Raw genomic sequence first — 14,908 nt, 5'->3', positions numbered from 1 at the left:
AAAACATACAAGGCAGCATTGCAATAGCACCATTCTAAAGAAAAGTCTAAGACCGACAATACATTGCCCTATATAAATATACAAGACTCTAAAACCCTTCTAATTCACTCTTTAAAACCCGAAAGATAGTACGAGTGCACAATAATTGGTACTACTAAATCAAGACTTCGTCTAACTTCAAGCTTGTACCTTCTAGTCTATGGATCAAAACATAAGATTATCAAAATTAAAGCAGAGCATAGAAGTTTTGTTTCCTAAAAGGGCATAATTTTCTCTTGTACCATAATCTTACTTAACAAGGAAAAATAAAATCGTAAGGATTCAAAAAGTTCTACATAACAATAAGGAATTTCGGTGGCTGTACATAATTACAAATAATTGAAATTTCTTATTTACTTGCAATTTCTTATTTACAATGCAATCACAATAACATTGCAATCTCAAAAATAATTCTCATGTACTTAAATAGCATTGCCTACATGTACACAATTTCATAAACAACTTACTTGCAATTTCAGAAACAATGCAATCTTATTTACTTGCATTGTTATTGTGATTACTTGTTATTTACTACACATTGCCCTATATAAACATACAAGAAGTGCAATCTTATTTACTGGCATTGTTATTGTGATTACTTGTTATTTACTTGCATTGTAAACAAGAAATTGCAACCAAATAAGAAATTGCAAGTAAATAAGAAATCACAAGTAAATAAGATTGCATTGTTTCTGAAATTGCAATTTCTTATTTACAATGCAATCACAATAATAATGCAATGCAATTCTAATGACAAGAAAATAATTGAAGACGCTGCCTTTGACGTGCAACAGGAGTGAGCCTGAAAGCTCGAAAACCCTAATGGGTTTTCTCCAAACAAAATTGCAGAGGACTCTTTCGTATAACAAATTACAAATTGGGTTAATATTAACGACATGCAACAGGAGTGAGCTCGAAAGCTCAAAAACCCTAATGGGTTTTCTTCAAACAAAATTGCATTGTTATTTACTTGTTATTGTAATTGCATTATAAACAAGAAATTGCAAGTAAATAAGATTGCATTGTTTCTGAAATTGCAATTTCTTATTTACAATGCAATCACAATAAAAATGCAATGGAATTCTAATAACAAGAAAATAATTGAAGACGCTCCCTTTGACGTGCAATAAGAGTGAGCCCGAAAGCTTGAAAACCCTAATGGGTTTTCTTCAAACAAAATTGCAGAGGGCTCTTTCGTATAACAAATTACAAATTGGGTCAATATTAACGACGTGCAACAGGAGTCAGCTCGAAAACCCTAATGGGTTTTCTTCAAACAAAATTGCAGAGGGCTCTTTCATATAATGAATTACAAATTGGGTTAATTATGTCTGCTCTTTCGATAAGGAATAAATTACAAATTGGGTTAACATTACAAAAATAAAAGCTTTGTTGCTGCCAAAAATTCAAAAATTACAAATTTGGTTAGCATTACACAAACAAAAGCTTTGTGGGCGGTCAGAATAGCGGACCTCCACCTGCTCTAATGCCTTTAGCAAATGGCAAGCGATATGAATCCGCTCACACCAAAACCGTCTACTTAGCGACCGACGCTAGGTTAACATTACACAAACAAAATCTTTGTAGGCGATCAGATTAACGCACCTCCACCCGCTCTAATGCCTTCAACAAATGCCAAGCGATATGAATTCGCTCACACCAAAACCGTCTACTCAGTGACCAACACACATAAGCAACAAACAAAACCCTAATCAACCAAAAACTTGTAGAGTAACAACAATGTCGCGATATTAATCCAACCACACCAAAACCGTGTGCTTAACGACCACCGCGCACAACCACCCACTGAAACCCTAATGAACCGAAAACTTGAAGACTAAAAACAATGCAGACGAAAATGACAAGTGGAAACCAAAACAGAAGGCCTCGCTTTAGGGTTCGCTGATTTCATCGCGATGTGTGCAGGCGAGGACACATGTCACAATTGACGACAACAAACACCAAATAGCTTTTTTTAACTCGGTTGCCGGAAAAAAATAGCATTCGTCGGGAATGGTGGCCGATAAAACTTATCGTCGGTCGCCACAAACAGTCACCCATTGACGGAAACAACCCTCCACCGTCGTCAACACCAAAACGCTGATAGTTTCCCAAGTAAAAGCCCATAGTCTTAAAAATTCCAAATCATCCTTTTTAATTAGTTGATAATTTACATATGAAAACCTGTATTACGAAAACTTAGGCAATAAATTTAAATACCACTCCATGAGACAATCAATACTTAATTTTATTTATTATTCCACTTAAAATTTTATGGTATTCATGAGACAAAGGCACGTTTAACTTGACTTGAATCAATCGTACAACCATTGCCGGTTTTTTGTTAAACAGGCACGTTTAGCTGGCTTAGCTTGACCTGTATGACAACGAGACAAAGAAAAGAATCTTGGGCATGTGCATAAGACCGTTGAATCAAATCCTCTCCACTCGAGAATAAATATTTCATTCGATCGAGCGAATAGAGTATTCAGGAGACGCACACAATTCAAAGGCCGATGATAAAAGGAGTGATTGATGATGCTTCGCCACTCAATTGTATTGGGTAGAGCAGCGCTATCATCGTCTCTGCCCTTGTCAAGGTGTGCTCCATCACTGAAAGCCAAGCCCCTTTTCATCACTCTCAGTAAGAGCCGCCTCATTTCTGGAAAGGCGATCGGAAGTTCACCTACAACTCCCACAATGGAGGCGGAAAACATGAGCGATGTTCAGAGGCGCCTCATGTTCGATGACGAGTAAGCACTCTCTTCTTTTCTTTAGTGTATTTATTGTTTGTATCTGATTTGAACCCGGATGATGGTGATGCCCAAATATAGTAGTATGCCCCAATTTGTGTTTGAGATAAAAAATTAGAAGTTTACTTCAGAGTATTACTGAGTTCGAATATTATAAATATTAGAAAAATATGTTAATCCTGCATTTTCAAATGTCTCACCCATTTAACATGAGAATGTTATTATTGCTAATCCGAGTACTGTAGAGTTTGAGGCGTAAAATGCCCTAAAAGAATTGGACGGAGGATACAAAGGCAATGCAAGACTAGGATAACAGTGCAAAATCAAAAAATTTAAGTTTTCTGTTCAAACAAGTCTGGTATACTGGCAACTCTGTTGGAAATAGTTACATGTGCTGGCTTTATTTGGGTTTTGGTATTTATAAAGATAAAGGTAAGGGTAGTTTTTTGGGTCACGTCCACGTGAGTGCCGATTTGGTGTATGAGATCCCTTGGACAAGCCCACGAGGAGATTATTTTTCCAGCTACAAATTACTCAAAATATTGTGCAAGCAAGGTGCTGCCCTACATGTGAACTTGTGCTGCTTCTATGGAATGTTTATGACATCAAGCCCATTCAGGTGCACACCTTATTTGACTACATAACCCAATTGCATTCAACCCTGGAAATCAGGTGTTTAACTTTCTAGATTTTTTCGAGCCTAGTTATCCTCCCAATGTCTATACCGAGCTCAAGATTTTCTCAAGGTTTGATGATACCATGTTGAATTCCTTTTCTACTGTACTAGATCTCAAAGGGCGAATTATCTCTCTGCTATTGCAATGCAGCAGCGGTTAAAGAACTTATGCTACAAAACCAGAGCAATTAGTTAAATGACACAGCTATTAGCCTTAATGGATCAATGCATACATCATTGTGATATAGTTCTTAAAACGTTAACATCCCAATCTGCTATTGTACATCAGCACGTCATCCCCGACCATTATAGGGCCCCCATTGGATTTACAGTTACATACATAGTTGTTCCATTATCCAGGAGTTTCCCTTTCTACCTAATGGGTTATGAAGTACTTAATTCTTAAAGAAGCATTGAGAATCTGGATGAAAGCATCAGGTTTCAAACCTTTTGGTTGTTATGGCACGAACAAGTCCCACCATGGTGCATCAATTATTGTGCATGCTTTGCCTTTTTGTTTGTTGCCTTTGTGATATTTTCTTAATCCAAGCTGCCAACTTACCAGATAGTGTTACCATCGTGGATTTCTTTCCATGTTAATGGGCCTAATGGTTTCTTCCTGGAGAACAGTTTCCTTTTGTCAAGGGGAGTTGGTCCATTGGTGAGTTTAATAAAGTGCCTGATGTCGTCCAGGTTCCATTGCAGCTGCAGTGTTCCTCACTCAAATGAGATTTGGAATAAAAAAATGATGCCTGTCAGAACTCTGGCATCTAAGCTGAAGGATTTCCCTGCCTTTGGTGCAGCCACTTCGATGGTGTATTTGTTGTAGCATCAAAATCAATATTGATTCTATTTGGCTTATTTTAAGCATAATTAGTCTTTATTCAAGTACAACACTAAATAGTGATATTTTTTTGTTATCAGCCTATCATCATCAAAATCAATTTGTTGGTGTATTTCTTGTAGCATCAAAATCAATATTGAATGTATTTCACTTGCTTCAAGTGTAATGAGTCTTTATTAAAATAAAACACTAAATAGTGATAAAAAAACTTATCAGCTTATTATCATCAAAAATAGTTTCATTTCTCTTTTGCTTGCTTTAACAGTAATGAGTATTTATTGAAATGAAGTTATTAAATAGTGCTATAAAGCTTTAGCAGCTTACCTTTCATGATAAATTTTTATTTTTTATACACAGTTTCTGTGTCATAAAGCCCAAATAAATTCATGCTTTCTCATTGCAGATTGATAATTCGGGATCCTGCAAAGTAAAGTTTCTTTTGTAAAAGTTATTGAATTCTTGTTTTCTCAAACTTGGAAGTAGTTTTTGTCATACATGCACCTGTTGTTTCCACCAGTGTTGCAATTACTAATAAGCAGTATAGGTTTCCCTACAATAAAATGTTTTCTAGAGAGGGTTTTCCAGTTATTTTAACTTTATAACATGCTACTATTATAGTCTATTTAAAATACAAAATCTGGAGATGTGCTAGACAATAGAATATACCCAACTTCTTGAAGTTCCCCATGTTTTGAGCAGAATGTTGCACTTCTTTTAAATACCTTGGTTACAATCCAAGGTTTTAGAAATACACGCCAAGGATTACATGTGCTTAAGGTCCTATGCCACCATGTTGATTTCTTATTTTACTTCAACAACTCTTAGAAGGGTTAATTATCTCAACGGTATTACAATGCAGCAGTAGTTTAAGAACCCAAGGCACAAAAACAGAGCAATTGTTTTAGTGAAACAGTTATTGGCCTTAGTGGATTAATGTATACATCATTGTGCTGTGGTTCTTGAAACATTAATATTGCAGTCCACTGGTGTGCGTCAGCACCTCATTCTCATCTGTTATGTGTCCCCAACCCAATTAACAAGTACACACCTAGTTCTCCCATTATCTAAGGAGTTTTCCTTTCTACTTAATGGGCAACTCATTGAGCAAATTTAATTTATAAATATGCAATTCTATTATGGGCATGGTTTGACATAGGGATCTAGCAATTTTAGTTTATAAATTTCCTAACAGTCTGATGAGAAGAGTAATAGCTGTTATTAAAGGGAAATTCTACTAAATGGAGGTAATTTTATCCTTTGTGCTGCTGGTTAATGACATTCATTTGTAGCATATCCTCTAGAACCTAATTAACTCTGTGTCTCTCCAACTATTAGGGTAATAACCATTTCTTTAGGGTTGTGGGCCATCTTATTTCAGGGAGGGAGTTTTGAACTAGGTTTATTCTTCTTGCTCCTTATTATTACTACACCACCACTGGTTGGACAACTTGAAAGTTGAGTTAACAATAACAGTTAACAGCTATATCCCTGTATCATTCAATCAAAAGTGAGAATTTTTTTGTGACATGCCACTTAATAATAAGCATGTTAGTTCTATCAAGATACACAGTCTGCTGGAAGGAAGTGAGGGATAGATCTTTTCAAAAAAGACCACACGTGCACTGCTTATCTGGTTCTACTAACTGTAGCTGTGACATCCTGCTGTACTGTATCTTGCCAATGCAGACAATCTGTGATTCTGCATTTAATACCTTAAAGTGAATCGTGGACTGTATTCAAGACCTATTGATCCTGAGATCAAACTTATATGCCGGGTTTATTGTTCTCTTTACTTGCTGGATGCAACTGTAATGGATGCATTTTCCTATGCATTACTTTTGAGCTTTGGCTAATATCTCGTGTAAATTTTCTTTCATTCTGTACTGAAATCTCCCAGGCCTATCCTGTATTTTACATGATTAATCTGTGAACTAATGTGGATGATTAGAAAGAGTAAGGACTCTAATTTATATTCTCAATCATCACGTATCAACTCAGGAACTAAGCATGTAAACATGTTTTCTGCCCGTATCTTGATTACAATCCTCCCATCCATTACCATGTGACTAACATTACGTACCTTGAAGTTATTACTTGCAGGACTATTTGGAGCTCTAACCCTGTTAGTGTTCTCAATCATCACCCTGTAATGGCACATTTTGTACATTTTGTCTGCATGCTATCTCGCATTGAGGTGTTATGTTATGAAATAGTTTTCTCTGTTAGCTCTCCGCATAGTGGAGTGAAAATCTTTATTTTGTGTTAGCAATCATCTCTTCTTTGCAGCTACAGTAATGTTGTAAAATAGGGCCTGTGTAGCTTTGTAAATGCCGTTCAATGTTTTCACAATTACAAGTTTGTTGACTTACCACATGGTATATGTGTTATGATTTATCTTCTCCCTTGTGTTTTATGTTAGCTCCACCTTGAAATTAATTGTGATTCACGTGACCGCTCATGCAATATGGATCTGGAAATTGGGGATGCTTATTTCTGAGTGGATTTGGGATTCATCTGGTTGGACAGCCCACTCAGAGCTGAGATTTTCCCTGAGACCAAAGAGAAGCTGAGTTTTGTTGTCTCCTTATAATTAATTTAATAAAAGATGTTTGATTGAAAACAAAAAATTATGGATTATGAAGTACTTAATTTTCAAAGAAGCATTGTGAAAATGGATGCAGATGTTAATGTGCAAGTCCATTGGTTGTGATGGTACTAACAAGTCCTTAGGTTGTCAAGGTACATCAGTTTTTTTTGCTGATATGTAAATGGCTTTGCCTTTTGGTTTGTTATCTTTGTGATGCTTTCATAATCCAAGCTGGTGACTTCTCACATAGCATGCCCCTTGTGGTTTTCTTTTCTTGCTAGTGCATCCACTTGTTTCTTTCTAGAGAACAATTTCCTTTTGTCAAAGGGGAGTTAGTCCATAGGGGATTTCACCAAAGTTCATGAAATCGTTAGGTTTTATTACTGCTGCAGCCTGCTTCACCCAGATAACATATGAAATAAAGGATTGATCACCATCAGGACTGGCATCTTGCTGAAGGTTTTCATGCCTTGTGGTGTGCAGCTGTGCTCATTCTGAGGTATATATCCCGTAGCATCAAAGGCAATGGTGATTCCATTTGGTTTCGTTAAAAGTAATGAGTCTTTATTCAAATAAAACACTAGATACTAAATAGTGATAAAAAGTTTATCAGATTATTAGCATCAATGGCAATAGCATTTCCATTTGGCTTGCTTTAGGAGTAATTAACGAGTCTTTATTCAAACCAAACATTATATAGTGATACAAAAAAATTCCTGCTCACCTCTTATAATAAATATTGATTTTTGTATAAACATGGTTTTTGTGTGTGAAGCTCAATTAATTCATGATTTCACATTGCAGATCTATTATTTTTATATTTTTGCAAAGTAAAGTTTAGTTTGCCAGAGTTAGTGATTTCTTGTTAACTCAAATTTGTAATAGTTATTGTGACATTCATGCACTTGTTGTTTCCTCTGCTGGTGTATTGATTACTGGCATCACAAACAGTATAGGTTCCCCTACAATAGAATGCTGCATAGAGAAATTTTTCTTGGTCTTTTAAATTTATAACGTGGTGCTATTATCATAGTGTAGTTGAATAGATTGTTGGGAAGATGTTTTGAACAATAGAATATACCCAGCTTCTTGAAATATTCCTTATTTTAAGCAGGATGTTGCTCTTGAATTTTTTTCATGACACAATATTTTAAATTGAGGTTTTCGGAAACATGACCATACAACTTTACGCAGGTGTATTTTGGTGGATAAAGAGGATCATGTCATTGGGCATGACTCAAAATACAATTGTGAGTAATCATCCCTGTTCTTCTAGTGTCTTTGAAAATCCGTGTTTGGAAGGTTACATGTGGTGATGTTTATAAAGTTGTTTTCTAGTAAATGGAACCCAGTTCTGCTGATTTGATTTCATGTTGTTCATATGTGCATTTCTCTTTTGTCTGTTTGATTGAGTTGGAAGTTTTGATTGAAAATATCTGTGCATACCAGTGATAGGGAATGCCAACAGAGAAGATAATGACAAAATAAATAGATGGAAAAAAATCCTTTTTCTTTTTCAAATGATTTTCTGCATGTAATGCAGAGGTATACAGAAATAGACTCCACTAATCATGCCATGCATTAGGGATATGTTAACTGAGACAAGACTGGTATACAGAAATAGACTCCACTAATCATGCCATGGATTAGGGATATGTTAACTGAGACAAGACTGCACAAATCAGGATTTTATTGATTGAAACAGAACTGAATAGAATGCAATTAATTTAGTGCCTGTTGACTGACTTTCTATCTAATCTAGACTGGTGATGGCAGCCAATTAGTCCAACATTCCCACTTTAGCTAACATCTATTGGTTGCTGATTTGTCATAATTCCAGTCTTCCCAATGCACAATTCATTCTTGAGCTTTGGGAGACCTTTTGGTGAACATGTCAGCATCCATGCTTTTGGTGCTACAACACTCATCTGCACCTTTCCATCTTTGGTTTTCTCAAGAACAAAGTGGCGCTGGATGTCTATATATTTTGTTCTCGCATGGAACTTGGGATTCCTAATTGTTGTCTATTCTCCTATTATCTTCTATTACTCTACTCTTCATCTTTACAAATGGGAAAATTGAGCCTTATATAGATAGCTCTTTTCAATGAGTAGCTCAGATTGATTCAAAATCAATGGCCGAGATTACAAGATGGAAACCCTAATTAGGGTTTGTTACAACAAACTCCTTTCGGCCAATGAGAAAATTTCATCATTTTAGACACATGTCCATCTTTGAATGTGAACCAATGAAATATGAGGTTACTTATCTCGAACTCTTTGCCTCCATAAGATGAGTCAGGTGCCTCGTATTTGGACATCTTGACTTGAAATCTTCTGATTGGGTGAGTGATGACAAGGATGCCACCTCAGTTTGCTTGGTAGACTTGATACCTCATCACAGGCAAGTGTAGTTGAGCAATATCTCTTGATACTCAACATCTCTAAGCTTGGTGTGATGATGATGGCATCGTCACGATGAAGTCAATCTTCTAACTTTGATTAACTCTTCTGAAACTATCTGACTTGATTGCATTTGCATTTCAATTTTCTAACCTGGGAATCTTCCTCTTTGATATGCACTTCATCTTGATGATGCTTACGTCTAATTCTCCTACTTCTTGACTTGAACTTTCTTTCTTGCACATTTCATCATCTTTCTTATGCCTCGGAGGTACTTTACCTGTAACTTCCATTTGCACTTTCTTTATCATCACCTTGAACATGTTGATCTTTGCACTTGCATTGCTGAGTTCTTTCAATCAATTCTTTGCTTTACACATGTTGTTGAGTCTTTGTATGATGCATTTGTATTTGTAAGTTGTAATAGATTTCTCTCAATTCTTAGACATAGAAGCCTACCTAGAAGCCTGATGTCTGCAATGCATCCCTGTAAGCCTGATAGTTGCATGACTCTTCTATTATGAATCGCATAACATATGAAGCACACTGTCACTGGAACGAACCTTGAAATCATTGCATGAGAGCTTTATTTGCTTTACTGCATTCCTGTTTTTCTTGTTCTTTGTTCATAGATGGGTCTGGTGTGCACCTCACGTCTATCATAAATGTCATATTTAATAATTGCATGGACAATTTTGGGCCAGTCATGGATATAAATGTACATTCTTTCAATTTTTTTGTTTATTTTTTAATATTGAATAAAATGGAAAATTTTCCACATTACTTGAAAAATCATGCTGGACTAGCATAAAGTCTCTTCTATTTGCTCAAGATTATTATTCTTTGATGTGCTGAAGTTTATTATGAATTGATTTCTTGGCCATGAATCAATACTGTAACAGGTCACTTGATGGAGAAAATAGAGTCAGAGAACTTATTGCATAGAGCTTTCAGTGTCTTTTTGTTTAATACAAAATATGAATTGCTCCTTCAGGTATGAGAACAGCTAATCCTTGAAGTTGCAATAATATAGATCTTGTTATGTACTTGTTGGAGGAGGGAAACTGTATCACAATTCTTCTAATAATCTAGCTATCATAAGGTGTTTTTAGAGGTTTTATGATTGTCTTTTTATGGGCTTGTTTATTATAGAATCAGCTAATCTGTCTACAACTGGATAGATAAAAGTCATACAAGACGCCATTATTTGCTAGTATCAGCATTGCACATCAGTAATACTTTATAAGTATGTTGTTACAGTTCATATTGAAAGTATCATAAATTCGAATCTCATGTCGACCAGATAGTATAATCTGATCGTTCTTCATTAATGGAATTTAATTATTGTGAAAATTCAACATTAATTTGGATATGCATATTCTAGAGCAGTTAAATTTAAAATATCAACTTTCTTTTTCTTCCTCTTTAGAAGGACATTTTGAATTGGGAGTTACTTTGAAATCTCTTAATAAATTCAGCTCACTAGATAAACTGCAGACTTAATTTCTAAGTTTTGACAAGTGGAAATTATCCTCTCAATACACAAGTAAAAATAATATAGTATTTCATTGAAGATCGCCCAATATAGCGCATACATGATTGGGATAAGAGTCAGTCTCATCAATCTTATGCCAACAGTATCTATTTTCCCCAATTTCCTAGGAGGGGGGAAGTAAAGAGATGTACGCACAATTACCTCTTGTATTGGGGCTACTGATCTTATGGATGAGAAAGAAGAGCAAAATGGTGACAACTAAGTTAATAACTCACTTCCATGGGATACCCTTGTCTTATATATATTTTCTGATCTGTAAAATAAGGTTTAATGGGCCCTTTGCTCACCAAACCAAAGCTGGCTCAAAATAACCAGAATCTGATAGAGAAGATTTATCCTGGTTTCAACTAGAAAAGTCACCAATCCCTACCCCAAACCTCTGAAAGTAAATGACTAAAGTAGAATGTTTGGAGTCCAAAGGCGACCCAATCCAATGAAATATATCATGAAGCTAAATCAACAAACTTTTTAATCTCAATCTATGATAGAAGAAATCAAGAAAGTAGAGCCAAACCCCTCTGAACCCTGTGTGGGAAGAGAGCTTCCAGAGTTCATTGGTAGCTGTCCCCAAATAGCCTTCTGTGCATCTCTCTGAATACTTTCTAGCTCAGTCGTCCTTCCCCTATCCTTTTCAACAGGGTTCACAACCCCCATTCTTGTTTGAGCAATACCACCTGTTGGGGGATAGATTTCCAATGTCTTGATTCTTGCAAAAAATGCTCTCCCATTTCTGTATCCAGGCCATCATTCATCCTTAATCTTGAGGATGCAGATGAGGATTTTATGCTATCCTGCGCCACAAAATTCTGTCCCCTGTCCTTTGAAATCTCCTGTCTTCCACCACTATCCCTGCCATCAGAAAAGGAAGAACATGCTCAATTTTTTTTGATAGTTTCTCCATTTGGACTCCCTGCTCGACTTGCAATTCATAGGCTTCCAAACCTTGTTTAGTCTCTGACTTGTACTAAGGAGGGGCAATCACTGATTCTTGTTCCATTTGCTACATCTAAAGTATCTTGCATTAAAGTCCCTCATAATCAATGCATCAAGTCCACAAAACCCTGTGATGAACTGATTCTAAAAGAGTGAATAAGAGGGCTTTAAGGGTCTACTTTCACACATGCAGGTAACAATATATCTATCCTTTCCTACTGCTACATCTTCTTTAATAAACTCTGCTATCAAGCTTGTGTTCTGCCTGAGCATATGAGGATTCTTCATCACAGGCAACTTATGCAGCCTGACCCAAAAAGGAATTTCTGAAATCTCACCTACATAAGGAAAAAAAAAAGTGGAGTCCATGGTTTAAAACTTTAACATTCAATCTCCTGCTGCCATGAAACCAAGGGTCTGTTTGACCATAAAATCCCACTTTCGTTTGACTCAAACACAGCCTGGAAGAAGCCATTGGCCAAAGGAAAGATCTCGGGGAGAGGACAACCTGGCCAGAAAACTGCCATCCAGTGTTCCTGAGTTCATTTGAACTTTGATCTCCTTTTGTTTTGTATGCTTACCTGTCAATAAATACAGAATTTTTCAAATTTATTGAGCAGATCACTATTGTCTTTTGATATTTAAGATACAAGTGCTTACCTGGCTTTGTAAACATGATTTATGTTTTTGGGCTCACAAAAGTTTTTTGTACCTGGTAAATGGTGATTCTGTGATAACTTCTAAGATTAGACGCTAACCATTTGATCATTGTCCCAGGTTTTCAGTAATTTGGTTTTTAAACATGCTTGATGCTTTTAAATTCACAACAGTTTTCTAATGCTTCTAAGCACACTCACACCTTGTCACTGGAATATAGTGGTTCTGTGCTAAGACCATAGACACTAACATTTGATCAGGGTCCTTGGTTCTCACTAATTTACTGAAGGAAGATTACCATTCTGTTCTTGTCCATGAAATAAACAACAGCTTATTAAAGAACTAGAAAGATTCTGCAATCTGCTGTAAGTATTGTGTATTTTATTATTATTTAATGAATGTAAAACAGAAGCTTGCAGCATCTGAGACAGCTTTTGTGCTTAGCCAATTTGCTGCCCTGACTGTGGTCTATGTAGGCTTCAATTAAAGGATAATTGTTTAATTTGAAGTTGCAAAGTAATTGTTTCTATTTTGAAGGTGCAAATGACGTGTAAAGTAAGTTCAAGTTTCAACAATCACTGTAATAAAGTCCTCTGGAGTATTATTTTTGACATTGCTGGAACAATATTATAAGTGCTTTTTCACATGTCTTACTGCTTATGACAAGATTGAATCCTCTTAATGATGTTTGTAGTATCCTTCATTGTGTAGAACTCTAATCAGGAGTGGTTTGTACCATGCATTGTAAGGTCTGAACTCTGTTAAATGTTATCATGAAAACCTCTTCTATTTACTTGCATTTTTTTATTCTTATCTATGAACTGAACTGGAACTAAACCAAAACACAAAACTTGGATCTCTATGCTATGGACTAAAACTAGAAGGAAGCCAGTAATTTTGCATAGAGGCCTGTAAACTACATGTTGATGTATGAGCCTTTGGGACAATTTTTTTCTGATTCTTACAGTTAAAGCAGAATTGTATGTCGATACAAATAAATGATCATTGCAGTTATAAGACTCTTGGTAACTGCTGAAAACATTTATTATTGTTAACCACTACCTGGTGATTTGCAGCAACGTTCTGCTACAAAGGTGACATTCCCTTTGGTATGGACGAATACTTGTTGTAGTCATCCTCTTTACCGGGAGTCTGAGCTCATTGAGGAGAACACTTTAGGTATTGTTAATTGTCCGTTTTATTCTTGTTGTGTTGCTTGTTTAAAAATCTTATAGGCAGAAGCAGTTAATGCTTGTCACTGATATACAGGGGTAAAAAATGCTGCACAGAGAAAGCTCTATGACGAACTAGGAATTGCAGCAACAGATGTGCATGTTGACCAATTTGTGCCTCTCGGTCGTATACTCTACAAGGCCCCTTCTGATGGCAAGTGGGGGGAGCATGAATGTATGGAAATACTTTATTTTTTCAAAATTTGTGGAATTAGTTTTGATTTTCAAATACTTGTTTTGTTTTGTACAGAGTGAGCAGCTCCAACATCTGCATTTTATCATGGCCATAGAATGTAAATGATTTGTGTGCCGAATTTGATATGTATTTTCAAATATTGAGTACTCCTATTTATTATTCTTGCTGTTTGATTTGCAGTGGATTACCTTGTTTTTTTTGTTGGGGATGTTACCGTGCATCCCAATCCAGAAGAGGTTGCTGACATTAAATATGTGAACAAAGAGCAGCTAAAGGAAATTATAAGGAAAGCAGATGCCGGCGAAGATGGAATTAAGCTTTCCCCTTGGTTCCGTCTTGTTGTTGACAATTTCTTGTTTGATTGGTGGGACAAGGTGGAAAGCAACACTCTATCAGAAGCAGTCAACATGAAAATACATAACTTGACATAGCTTCACTGTAAAATGTGCAAAATTTTATACATTTTTTATGATCCCCAGTTTGTTTTAGTGACCTGTTTGGATTTAAGGACTAAGTTATGAATAAATGTCCCAGGACAGATGTTGTTTTACAATCGGAGGCACTTTAATATGTCTTCTAATTCAAACTTTTGTATGTGATCTTTTATTTTCACATGTGCATGACCTGGCTAAATTCCTCTGTTCCAAAGATACGTATTGTGACATGGACCATGAATTGATTATGTCTTGCAACATGGATAAAAGGCAACTTGAAAACCAAATTTGGTTTCTAATGTTATTTCCTTTGTTTCTTCTAATGGTCTCTGGTAATTCTGCTTTTTGGTTTTTGCATGCATTTTTGTATGCTTATCTTTTCACTTGTGATTTTTTTATTTTGGCCTTTTCTCTTCATATTTTGGAATCTGAGCATGTCAATAAGGTGTTTGAGATTCTGAAGCTTTCCTTGTGTTGTCAAGAAAAGGATGATGGCTTATTTTAAGTCATAGATAAAAAAACTCAATGTACTTAGAAAGTTTGTGAAGATCATCTGGAAAGCTGTAATATTCTTCCCGATGATCAGTCCTGTATGCAACT

The 14,908-nt window shown here is 35.9% G+C and overlaps 1 protein-coding gene across 1 annotated transcript; it reads left to right on the top strand.

The window, feature by feature from the left end:
* The first annotated feature begins 2,423 nt into the window (after window positions 1-2,423).
* Window positions 2,424-14,486, top strand: LOC131033163 (isopentenyl-diphosphate Delta-isomerase I). The gene is made up of 6 exons (XM_057964305.2): window positions 2,424-2,792; window positions 8,094-8,149; window positions 10,204-10,295; window positions 13,523-13,625; window positions 13,716-13,853; window positions 14,055-14,486. The coding sequence occupies exons 1-6, from the start codon at window positions 2,575-2,577 to the stop codon at window positions 14,303-14,305; spliced, it is 858 nt and encodes a 285-aa protein (XP_057820288.1). The 5' UTR covers window positions 2,424-2,574; the 3' UTR covers window positions 14,306-14,486.
* Window positions 14,487-14,908: the final 422 nt, after the last annotated feature.

This window comes from Cryptomeria japonica, chromosome 3, assembly GCF_030272615.1.
Source record: "Cryptomeria japonica chromosome 3, Sugi_1.0, whole genome shotgun sequence".
Classification (NCBI taxonomy): Eukaryota; Viridiplantae; Streptophyta; class Pinopsida; order Cupressales; family Cupressaceae; genus Cryptomeria; species Cryptomeria japonica.
This window is presented reverse-complemented; position numbering and strand designations above follow the sequence as displayed.

Coding starts and splice junctions, on each gene's coding strand:
- LOC131033163 (XM_057964305.2), top strand. CDS start 2,575: ATGATGCTTCGCCACTCAATTGTATTGGGTAGAGCAGCGCTATCATCG. Junction 2,793..8,093: donor CGCCTCATGTTCGATGACGA/GTAAGCACTCTC, acceptor AACTTTACGCAG/GTGTATTTTGGTGGATAAAG. Junction 10,296..13,522: donor AATATGAATTGCTCCTTCAG/GTATGAGAACAG, acceptor GGTGATTTGCAG/CAACGTTCTGCTACAAAGGT.